The sequence below is a fragment of the Thamnophis sirtalis genome, unplaced genomic scaffold (assembly GCF_051295495.1).
Source record: "Thamnophis sirtalis isolate CommonGarterSnake01/CBP01778 unplaced genomic scaffold, rThaSir2_p1.2 scaffold_12, whole genome shotgun sequence".
Taxonomy (NCBI): Eukaryota; Metazoa; Chordata; class Lepidosauria; order Squamata; family Natricidae; genus Thamnophis; species Thamnophis sirtalis.
Genome location: NW_028261392.1, coordinates 50485619 through 50497654, shown reverse-complemented (window position 1 = coordinate 50497654; position 12036 = coordinate 50485619). Strand labels below are relative to the sequence as shown.

At 39.8% G+C, this 12036-nt stretch overlaps 2 protein-coding genes across 2 annotated transcripts in view; one reads left to right on the top strand and one right to left on the bottom strand.

The window, feature by feature from the left end:
* SMPX (small muscle protein X-linked) overlaps positions 1–12036 on the top strand; it is a 53853-nt gene that overhangs the window by 41132 nt on the left and 685 nt on the right. The window lies entirely within an intron of this gene.
* On the bottom strand, positions 6611–11018 carry LOC148043333 (uncharacterized). The gene is made up of 4 exons (XM_087726728.1): positions 10998–11018; positions 10039–10475; positions 7447–7693; positions 6611–6655 (listed from the first exon to the last, which is right to left on the bottom strand). The coding sequence occupies exons 1-4, from the start codon at positions 11016–11018 to the stop codon at positions 6611–6613; spliced, it is 750 nt and encodes a 249-aa protein (XP_087582854.1).

The window sequence follows — 12036 nt, the reverse complement described above, 5'->3', positions numbered from 1 at the left end:
TGATGCACCATGTGGTGTTTGGCTGTGAGTGGCCATAAGCAGCTGCAGAAATCATGCAGTGGCATGACAGTTGTCAGGGTGTGGGAGGCCTGGCTGCAGTGGTCCTAAGGTAAGCAGGTGTGGTACATGTGGGGCAGATCCACCACCACCGGGCCTACCTCACTTGTTTTTTAAGCCTGCGCCTTCCCCTACCTCATACAACCAGATGGTGGGGGGTCTTAATTAGGGCTTATTTTGGGCTATAACTTATATTAGGCACAGGTGTGAAAATCGGGCTAGGTTTTGTTTTTGGGGTAGGTCATATTTTTGGGGAAGCACAGTAGTCATATGTATGCCATATGCACCATTGCTGATAATGGTTAGGATGCTACCAGTTATTTTTGGCATATTTTGACCAGGATGTTACAAACAGAACCATCGTCCAGTTTTTTCCCTTCAACATGCTTGCCTAATTTTTATAGAGAGGACCTCTAATCTGGAGACTACCTTAAAAGCCAGCAACAATTGCCCATATTCCAAAAACATTAGGTTATGCACTGTGCCAATATATTCTCAGGATGCCAGCTGTATAGAAAAATTGGAGTTTACACCAGAATTGCTGGCTTAGCAAAGAGGTCTAAAATAGTGCTTCAATGTAGATATGGTTGATACAGATTTGTTTCTTATAATAATCAAGGATCATCTAGTGAAACACTGTTGACCTCGAAATGCTGAGAACAGCACAGCACCTTATCAGTTCTTCCTTTGAGTTATCCAAAAGGACAAATAAAGACTCTTAGTTAATGCCCTGTATCCCATACACATCTCTATTTCACATTGTGTCATTTGCCTCATGATTTCTGAAAACAGTGTTGCTGTTTATGCCAAGGCAGTACAGCAAATGTACTTTTGTGGTAGAAAGGGAGGCTGGCTTAAACCCAGAAACTGGTAAACAGGATGAGATGATTCCTTCTGATGGAAAAAGTATCCCTCCCAAAAATTCTGCAGAGCTTTGGCACTGCAAATAGAAAATTTCTGTGTGGGTGTGTGCATGCGCACACATTTATGTCTTTGAGAGAGATAGAGAAGCACAGACAGAAACTAACTAAACGTTGGCTGTATCATAGCTGATTCAGAAATAAAAACATATGATGATGTGGGATTGCATTGGTGCAAAGCTGATTTTGAAGCCATGGGAGATCTACACTGAGGTTTTAAAATCAAAATTGGGGAAGGGACTACATTTTAGAATTAGGGCTAGAGTGAAAACTCCAAGGCATAGTATATAGATGAAAGTTCTTGAATAAAGATTTCAGTTGGCTGAAATTTGGGATGGATCTTTGGGTATAGATGGAAACTGAGTGAAAGGGCACAAAGCAAGAAAATGTAGGAGGTGTGAATATTTCTGATAAAAATACAGTCTGTTCAGTTAGAGATTGTCAAATAAACTAATTTACTATCAAAAGACATATAATTGACTTTTGACACATCAAACCAAATTCTAATTTCAGATGCATGTCAGCATTCCTGAGAAGGGGAATCTAATGTGAACAAGGATGAGTGAAAGGCAAAGACAGTGCCTTCATATTAGCAACCCCTTAGATAAAGAACAGGCAGTGCAACAAAGAAGGGATCTAGTGAGTACATTATGAACTTTTTATTTACATCCTATTACCCCCCCTGTGGCCAGCAGATCATAATGTGCAAAAGAATCAGTGCTCCTGGATTTGGACTTTCAACACATGAGTCGTTGAAAGAAAATTGTGATTTTAAATGAAACTTCTGGAGTTAAATCTTTTTAGATAATAGCACAGTCATAACAAAAACCCACATACTTCTTATTTATGATTTCAAAATGGAATGAGCTTTCAGTATAGAATTTTCCATGCCTTCATTATTCCCTGACCCAGTGGGAACCAAGATTTTGAAGAGGCATTTTTTTAAAAAAGTAGGTAGGTAGATAGAGGGAGAGGGAGAGGGAGAGGGAGGGAGGGAGAGAGACAGAAAAAAATACAGTAGGTAGGTAGGGAGAGAGAGGGTAGGTAGGTAGGTAGATAGAGGGATAGAGAGAGAGAGAAATACAGTAGGAAGGGAGAGAGAGAGAGACAGTAGGTAGGTAGGTAGGTAGGTAGGTAGGTAGGTAGGTAGGTAGGTAGGTGGAGGGAGGGAGGGAAAGAGGGAGAGAGAGAGAGAGAGAGAGAGAGAAATACAGTAGGTAGGTAGGAAGAGAGAGAGAGAGTAGGTAAGTAGGTAGGTAGATGTTTCGAGGTGTATTTATCCATGTGCTGGAGAAGGAAATCACTGACAATCTGCAGCATCTAAGACTGTTTCTGCTGGCACAGCACTTGATCAATGTAATTCTCATCAATCACTTTAACTAAAGAGCTTTCTGAAAGGAAAAAAAGTTTTTGCACTCTGCAAACCTCCCAGAAATGGCCCGTTTTTCGTGAAAACGGGTCCGTTTTTTAAAAAAAGGCATGAATAGCCTTGGGGGCGGGCTTGCAGAGTGCTCCAGGGGAGGTGTGGGGGACAAAAAACGGGCCTGTTTTTCACCACAAAATTACATGCATAGCCTTATGGAGGCTTATAGAGTGCTGCTGGGGGCTGGGGGGGGGGGCAAAATTGCGCAAACAATGCCCCCTTTTTTGCTCATTTCTGCCCTCTCCATCCCCCAGGAGCTCTCTGAAAGCCTCCATAAGGCTGTGCATGGCCATTTTGGTGAAGGGGCGGAGCTTCAGGAGGCAAAAAATGCTGTATTCAATGTATAAGACGCACCCAGATTTTCAGCCTCTTTTTTGAGGAAAAAGGTGCGGCTTATACACCGGAAAATACGGTAAATAAAGATATGCTATCATTTAGTCAATTCACCTTATGTACTAAGTGCCCTGACATTAATCTTTAACTAGTTGATTTTTTAAAAGCATTTTCAACATTTTTCATGTAATCCTGAAAAAAGGCAGACAATTTTAGTTCATAGCAGATGGAAAGTGGGGTTAACTTGAGAACTAAAGATTTTTTCCCCAAATTACTTGTTAAATATACAATTGTAGAAAAGAACCTTGAACAAGAGTTGAACTTGTCAATAATATCACATCATGTAGAAATGAGGGATAATTCTCATTCAGATGAATTCCACCCATCAGTGGTATAGCTATGGCACATGACTAGGTGCACACTTTCAAACTTGAGTACCCCTAAATTCTGAATAGCCAAATGTGAGTACAGAACACATTAAGCCCCCAAGCAAACTGTGGTAATGCCAAAATGATGACACATGCAACATAATTACATCAATGCCACACTGATGTATTTGGGCAAGATGTAAGTCATGGCAGTCAACTGATTATGTCATTATGAATGCATTGTCCTTTTTTATTTTTATTAAAGAGTTTTAATAGATTTTGCAAATATTTCCCCTTCCCCCTCCCTCCACCCCAACCCTATCCTCTCCAACCCTCCCTCCCCCCAACCTCCCAGAGCAAAATTAGGGTATAAACATTTACCAATCATACACTAACATAAGCTAACTAACTATAGCATCCTACCTCCTCTTGTACTTTAACTCCACTTTTATTAAGCTAACTTTAGATAAATTATAACATTCCTTGATCATTCATAAGCTAATTGAAATTTCTTAGTCCGATATTTATTTTGAATGTAGTCAATCCATTTCTCCATTCTAGTTTGTATTTCTCATCTGAATAGTCCTTCAAATATGCTGAGATTTTGGCCATGTCCGCTAAATTTACTAATTTTAACGTCCATTCTTGAATAGTAGGCAATTCTTCCTTCTTCCAGTTCTGCGCCACCAACAATCTTGCTGCCGTTGTTAAGTTCAAAATCAAATTAGTCTCTATAACTGTACAATCTGTAATTATACCTAGCAAGAACAGCTGGGGAGTGAACTTTATCCTCTTTTTAAGAATATTTTGAATAATCCACCATATTTTTATTCAAAATGCTTTACCTTTTTTACAAGTCCACCATACATGATAATACATAGCGTCAAGACAATCACATCTCCAACATTTGGATTGTAAATTTGGATACATACAAGCTAACGTTTTGGGATCTAAATGCCATCTATAAAACATCTTATAAAAATTCTCTCAAGTTTTGAGCTTGCGTAAATTTTACATTTCTTACCCAAATCTTTTCCCATGTTTCCATCATTATTGGTTTTGTGCCCATTTTTTCATGCAATCTTTAACTAACTCTGTTTCAGAATCTATTTCTATCAGTATATTATACAACCTTTTTATATGCATTTGACTCTGGTCCCTAATTTGTTTTACCAAATTATCCTCATTTTGTATGATACCAATTTTCTGGTCTTTTTTCCATCTAGCCTGTAACTGTCCATACTGAAACCAGGTTTGAGTTACCCTTTCCTCTCTTAATACATTCAAAGGTTTTAACTGTAGTACACCTCTTTCTATGTTAAGAAACTCTTTATATGTCATTACATCCTGTTTTTGTTCTATACTTATATTCTCTATCATCTGGGTACTACCCACATAAGTATCTTATCATTTAACTTATATTGATATTTTTTCCAGACACGCAATAAAGCATTCCTTAAAATATGTGGCTTTTAAAGATCTTGTCCACCTTCTTATCATATATTAAATAAGCATGCCAATCATATACCAGATCATATCCCTCAATATTCAATATTCTGTCCTCTGTTAGGTTAATCCAATCACTAATTGTTGATAAAACTACTGCTTCATAGTATAATTTTAAGTTGGGCATTTTCAAACCTCCTCTTTCACGTATATCTTGCATTATTTTAAGTTTTATTTTCGGTTTCTTCCCTGCCCAAACAAAGCTATTAATACATTTCTGCCATTCTTCCAAATTTGCATCTTTTTTGAGTATTGGTATCATTTGAAAAAGAAATAGAAACTTAGGCAAAACGTTCATTTTTACTGCTGCTATCCTTCCCAGCAAAGACAATTGTAATTTTTTCCATTTATTCATCTCTGTCTGTATTTTGTGCCATAATGATTCATAATTATACTTATATAATTTCCCATTTGAGGTTGTAATATAAACTCCTAAATATTCAACCTTTTTTACTATCTCACATCCTGTTACTCTTTCTAATTCTTCCTTTTGATCTGTAGTCATATTTTTAACTGTCATCTTTGTTTTCCCTAGATTTATTTTAAACCCAGATACTTGGCCATATTGATTAATTATGTTCATTAAACCTATAGCTGATTTCCCCCGTTGGGTTAAAGTTACAACCAAGTCATCTGAAAATGTTCGTACTCTGTATTCATACATCATCTGAATCACGTATTCTATTCAGCAATAATTCCAAAGTTAAAATAAACAATAATGGAGACAGGGGACACCCCTGTCTTGTTCCTTTTTCGATTTTAAAAGATTCCGTTAGACTACCATTAACTATAATTTGTGCTGTTTGTTTCTGGTAAATTGCATTGATAAATTGTGTAAAATACTTTCCAAACTGCATCTTTTGTGTTATTTTCATTAGAAATTGCCAATTCACTCAATCAAATGCTTTTTCCGCATCCAAGAATATAAGCACTGCGGGGACTTGGTTATTCTTCCCCAAATACTTCAATAAATTAACAATTTGTCTTACATTACTTTTCATTTGTCTCCCATGTATAAAACCAGGTTGATCATTGTGAATCATTTGTTGTATAATTGACATCAACCTATTTGCTAGTATTTTAGCAAAAAATTTATAATCTGTATTAAGTAGTGATAGAGGCCTATAGTTTTTTGGCTGAGTGTGATCTTGATCTTCTTTCGGAATCAGGGAAATCAATGCTGTTTTCCAAGATGGTGGTACCCTTCCTTCCAATTGTATTTTATTAAATAGTTCCTTAAGAGGTTCTACCATTTCTAGTTGTAAATTTTTATAATAAACTGCTGTCAATCCATCTGTGCCAGGGGCCTTACCAACTTTTAACTGCTTAATTACAAGGAGAATTTCCTCCGTGGTTATCAGTTGATTCAATCTTTCCCTTTGCTCATCTGTAATTATGGGGATATTCTCATTCTCCAAATATCTATCTATATCTAAACCTTGTATTTTACCACCAGCGTACAGTCTCGTATAAAATTCTAAAAAGGCCTTTTTAATCATATCCTGTTGATAGACTTCTTTACCTTTGTACTCTATTTTCTCTATCGTACGAGACTTTGTTTTTTCCTTAACATATATGCTAACCATCTGCCTGGTTTATTTGCATTGCAAAAAGTATTGTGTTTAGCGTATAGCAAGTTAGTTGCTACTTGATCTGACATCAACATGTTAAATTGCCCTTGCAGTAAACTAATTGCTTCTTTTATCTTCTTATCATCTGGATTAGTTATTAGCACCTGCTCTTTCTTTTTTATCTCCTCTTCTAATTCCCTTTGTTTTCCCCCTGTCTACGTCTATATAGGTTATTCAAGTTTATTAAAATACCTCTCATATGCTTTACTTGCATCCCAAACCATTTCCATGGATGTTCCCTTATGCATGTTAAAATATTCTTTCAGTAGTTTTTTGCATTCTATGACATTTCCCTCATATCTAAATAAATTTTCATTTAACCTCCAAGACCTCCTAGATCCCTCTCCATATTCCAGTTCTATCCAAACCGGGTTATGATCTGTTAGAGTTCTTGGGCACATCTTTGTCTTCTTCAACCTGGAAAGAAAATCATTCGCAATTAATATAAAGTCAATTCTAGAGAAGGATTGGTGCCTATAGGAAAAAAAATGTAAAGTCTTGTTCTTTAACATTCCATTCTCGCCAAATATCCCTCAGTTCCATATCATCCATCATATTGAAGAAAGATTTAGGTAATCTTTCTCATGTTTGAGTATTTTGCAAAAGTCCCTTCTTATCTTTCATAGTATCCAATACTCCGTTCCAATCACCCAATAATATACATGATCTATAATCCCATTGTATTAGTTTAGTATGAAGCAACTTGTAAAAATTTTCTTGTTGTTGATTGGGAGCATATACTCCTGTTAAAAGTATTTTCTTTCCTTCTATTAATAATTCAATTGCAATATATCTTCCTTGAGGATCTGCTTCAATTAATTCAGCCTTTAAGTCTTTCCTTAAATATATAACTAAACCATTTTTCTTCTCTGGAGCAGATGCCACAAAATGTATTCCCAATCTTGCATTCATCAAATATTTCTGGTCATTTGTTCTAATATGTGTTTCTTGCAAAGAAATTACATCATTTTTGAATTGTTTCAAATGGTGAAATATTTTTTTCCTTTTTTGTGGTGAATTTAAGCCATTAACGTTCCAGGTTAAAAATTTAATTGTCATCTCAGCCCCCTGAAGCTTTTTAAGAGCCACCTGGAAATCTTGCTGGAATTTCTTCTTCGGTCTGGCTCCCCCCACAGCTTCTGTATTTATGTTTGTGGTTTCTTGGATTGTTGTCTGAGCTTGTTGCATCTTTAATTCTTGTTCTTTACCATAACTCCTTCTGTCTCCTCAAGTAATTCCAGGGCTTGAGCAGCACCCACTTGTACCTGGATATCTTCCTGTCTAGCATCCCCTGCTTCTTTTCTTCTTCTGGATCCTGGAGATGGTGGGTATCCAGCCTTTAGTACATTACTATAAAAATCTCTTGCTTTCCAAACCGAATTAAGACGATATCTTTCTCCTAAATAATTCACCACCAATCCGGCTGGAACCTCCCATCTATGCTGTATCTGGTTTGGTTTGGTTTATTAGATTTATATGCCGCTCTTCTCCCAAGGACTCAGGGCAGCATACAACATTAAAAGAAACACATAATACAAAAGTTAAAAAGAATTAAATAGAATATCCCAAACAAACCCAATTAGAATTGACAATAACATTTTTTTAAAAAAAATGAATTAAAATTAACAATGATCAATGATTTGTTTTGTTTTGTTCAGACCAGGCTGGCTTGCTGGGAAAGCCAACTTTTTAGGGCACGTCGGAAGGACCGGAGGTCGGGGATTATACGAAGCTCTGGGGGCAGCTCATTCCAGAGGCAAGGCACTCCCACAGAGAAGGCCCTCCCCCTGGGGGTTGCTAGCTGACACTGCCTGGCTGACAGCACCCTGAGGAGGCCAACTCTGTGGGATCGCACTGGACGGTGGGAGGCTACTGGTGGCAGTTGGTGGTCTCGCAGGTACCCTGGGCCTAAGCCATGGAGCGCTTTAAAGGTCATAATTAGTACCTTGAATTGCACCCGGAAGACAACTGGCAACCAGTGCAGGCCACCTAAAAGGGGTGTAACATGATAACCCACGCAGCCGCATTCTGGACCAGTTGAAGCCTCCGGGTGCTCTTCAAGGGCAGCCCCATATAGAGAGCATTACATAGTCTAGGTGAGAAAGGATGAGGGCATGAGTGACTGTGCACAGAGCATCCCGATCCAGGAAGGGGCGCAACTGACATGCCAGGCGAACCTGGTAAAAGGCCCCCCTGGTCACTGCCATCAGGTGTTCTTCTAATCTAAGCCACGTATCCAGGAGGACTCCCAGATTGCAGGCCCTCTCTGAAGGGGCTAAAATTTCTCCCCCTATCATCAAAGATGGAACAAGATGCAGAAATCGGGATGATGGAAACCACAGCCACTCCGTCTTGCAGGGATTGAGCTTGAGCCTGTTCCTCCCCATCCAGATCTGCACAGCCTCCAGGCATCGGGACATCACGTTGAGGGCATCGTTTGGGTGGTTTGGGGTAGAGATGAAAAGTTGGGTATCATCAGCATATTGATGATACCATACCCCAAAACCATGGATGATCTCACCCAGTAGTTTCATATATATGTTGAACAGGAGGGGTGAGAGAACTGACCCCTGGGGCACCCCACAAGTGACGCACCTTGGGGTCGATCCCTGCCCTCCAGTCAACACAAACTGCAACCAATCCGACAGGTAGGAGAACCACCGTAAAATTGTGCCCCCCACTCCCAACCCCCTGAGTTGTCACAGTAGGATACCATGGTCGATGGTATCGAAAGCCACTGAGAGGTATTAATAGGACCAGGACAGAGGAGCAGCCACTGTCCCGGGCCCGCCAGAGATCATCGACCAACGCGACTATTGCTGTCTCTGTGCTGTATCCGGGCCTGAAACCCAACTGAAACGGATCCAGGTAGACAGCTTCATCCAGGGACTGGGGAAGCTGACGTGCTACCGCACTCTCAACAACCTTCGCTACAAAGCGAAGGTTGGAGACTGGACGATAGTTGGCTAAAGAAGCTGGGTCCATGGAAGGCTTCTTAACGAGGGGCCTCACCACTGCCTCCTTCAAGGCGGTGGTAAAGAACCCCTCTCTCAACAAAGCGTTGATAATCGCCTGGAGCCATTCTCGTGTCACCTCCCAGGAAGCAGAGACTAACCAAGAGGGACACAGATCCAGCACACAAGTGGCAGCACTGAGTCTCCCCATAATCCTGTCCATGCCCTCGGGGGTCACAGGATCAAACTCATCCCAGATGGTCTCCACAGGATTCATCCCCATCAACTCGCCAGAATCTACCCAGTCAGAGTCCAAGGCTGTCCGGATCTGAGCGATTTTATTCTGCAGATACTGAACAAATTCTTCAGCCCTATCCTTCAAGGGGTCTTTCCCAGCTCCTTGGTTAAGTAAGGAGTGGATCACCTTAAACAGGGCGGATGGGCAGTTATCTGCGGACGCGATAAGAGCAGAAAAATGTTGCAGTTTTGCCGCTTTTATCGCCACTAAGTAGGATTTAATATGAATTCTTACTAGTGTTCGATCAGATTCGGACCGGCTGGCCCTCCAACCACTCTCTAGCCTTCCACTAGGGCTTTGGTCGAGTTGTGAGCAAGGGATTCAGGAAAAGTCCCAAGCTCCATCAGGAACCTTTCAGGGTCCATCAGGCGCCTGGGGCAGAACCATCTAGTCAGTTCTGCCTTCCTGTGGTGAGGAGTAGCAGTATGGAAGTCAAGCCTGATGAGGAAATGATCCGACCATGACAAGGGTTGGATAGAAATATCCCCTAAATCTAGATCATTCATCCACTGCCCAGAGACAAAAATCAGGTTGAGCATATCTGGCAGTTTCTAAGTTCACCCACTAGGAATGCATAGTCCTTTTTGGATCTCAACATTTTAGGGGGAATTTCCTTCAATACTACCACCTCCTGACCTGCGACCTGTAATTTGTTTTTATAAGTCGCTTGTAATATTCCATTCCTTGTTTTCCTGGTGACAAAATAGATTACAATATCTCTTGGTAGTTGTCTCTGTCTGGCAATCCATGAATTAACATGGTAAATTTTGTCAATCTGCCAATCATATTCTGCCTTGGGTTCCCCAATTAGTTGAGCAAAGGCTTCTGCAAAAATCTCTTTGAAGTTTTCTTGGTTATTTTCTTTCAGGCCTCTTATTCTCAAAGCAAATTCCATGGCTCTATATTGTATCATTGTAACTTCTGCCTCTGACTTTTCGATCTTGCTTTGAGCCTCATCAACTTTGTTCTCCAAATTCACATTAGACTAATTAATTTCTTCCACCCTATCCTCCAGTGATGTTACATAACCAAGCAAACCCTTAAATGCATCCACTATGTCCTCTCTTATTTGTTGATTGCAAGTTTGGATTAAATCCTTAATTTCAGACATTTCGTCAGACACATCTTTAAAAGCAGTTGTAATTTTTCCTTCCAAAACAGAGGCTTGTTCCTTTAAAGCACCTTGGAGAGCTTCAAGTGTCAATATTTGTGTATCCGCTGGGGGTAATAAAGACTGCAATTTGTGTGTCTGGGCTGGGGAACTTCCAGTGCTCTTAGAAGAACTTAACTTAGTTTGCTTTGAAGCCATTTCCAAATATTCAAATCACACTTTTCAGCAGCCAAATTATTGAGTCCAAAAAGTCCACCTAATCCCCAGATTTGTTAAATCTTATAGCTTGTTGGTAAACCAATGCTATTTTTTTTAATCTTGAACTCTTGGTTCTTTTAACAATGTTAACAAGCACTTAACAAATACTTTCCTTTTAAAGTTTCACTTTCACCACACCCTTTGATGTTCAGGCACCATCTTCCCTTTTGTTCCCCTTAATCTTCACAGAAGGAGGTAATACTGTATGAGTTAAAGTTTGTACTTGTAATTGTAATCACTCCTGTCTTTGCTCTGCCTGCTTCTTATTCAAATGTAGATTAAAACGTTGATTGCAGGGATGGTCGTGGTGTTTTGTTTCTGCTGCAGCAGAAGCGTCTCTGGAAGCGGAGCAATGTCGGGCTGCTGGGGAGCTCTCACCCTTCGAGCCTCAGAATTGTTCCTGGGGATCTAGAGGAGCTCTACCCTTGCCCGGTTGCTCACCTCCCCCTCTTTTCCCAAGGGAAGAGTTTTCAAGCCTCTAGACAGCTGATTTATTGCTGTTCTAGTAGCTTAACGTGATCAGGGGGCTGGTGTTCCCAAAGGAGCGTCCTTCAATGCCTATAGTGCCACCGGAAGTCCATGAATGCATTGTCCTTTGACCTCTTTGCTATTCCCCTTGGAAGTCCATGTGTGAATGGCAGATACCATAATGAATTATTTGTTGAAGCTCTCAAAAATTACCTGGTTGCTACTAAACAGAAATAGGCATGTGACAGGTATTTTGAATATAACCCCCTAGCCTTCCCACCAGCAACATAGCCAATGAAAGCAACTATGAGAATTGTAGTCCAAATCATCAGGATGATATCAAATTGTTACCTGTTCTGTAAAGAAGAGAATTCCAATTTTGATAATATGAACAATTTACTTTATGCTAGTATTCTGTTGCAGAATATCAGGAGATTTGGACTGTGAGATCAAGAAATAGCTTCATTTGGCCAAATGGTTCAGATAGAGATAACAATTTTCTAACATCTGAACAGCGTTCTAATCCAAACACATATGTTTATATTGTATTCAAAGCATCAAAAGCACGGAAATATTTTAAAGCGTTCTTATTGGCTAAATTCCTTAATTCTAAGCAAGGAAGCGAATTCTACCGTATTTTCCCTTCATGTCTAGGCTGCAGTAGGAAGCAGGAAGCACTGAATACATACTGGCTTTTGTGGTTAAGCTA

Excerpts from the sequence above, each read along its gene's own strand:
- LOC148043333 (XM_087726728.1), bottom strand. The coding sequence starts at position 11,018 with ATGGTGCCTGAACATCAAAGG. Across the intron at positions 10,476-10,997 it reads TGGTGCCTGAACATCAAAGG|TCTAATGTGAATTTGGAGAA; the intron begins GTGTGGTGAAAG and ends GAAATTAATTAG. Across the intron at positions 6,656-7,446 it reads AGGAGACAGAAGGAGTTATG|GTTGAAGAAGACAAAGATGT; the intron begins GTAAAGAACAAG and ends TTTTCTTTCCAG.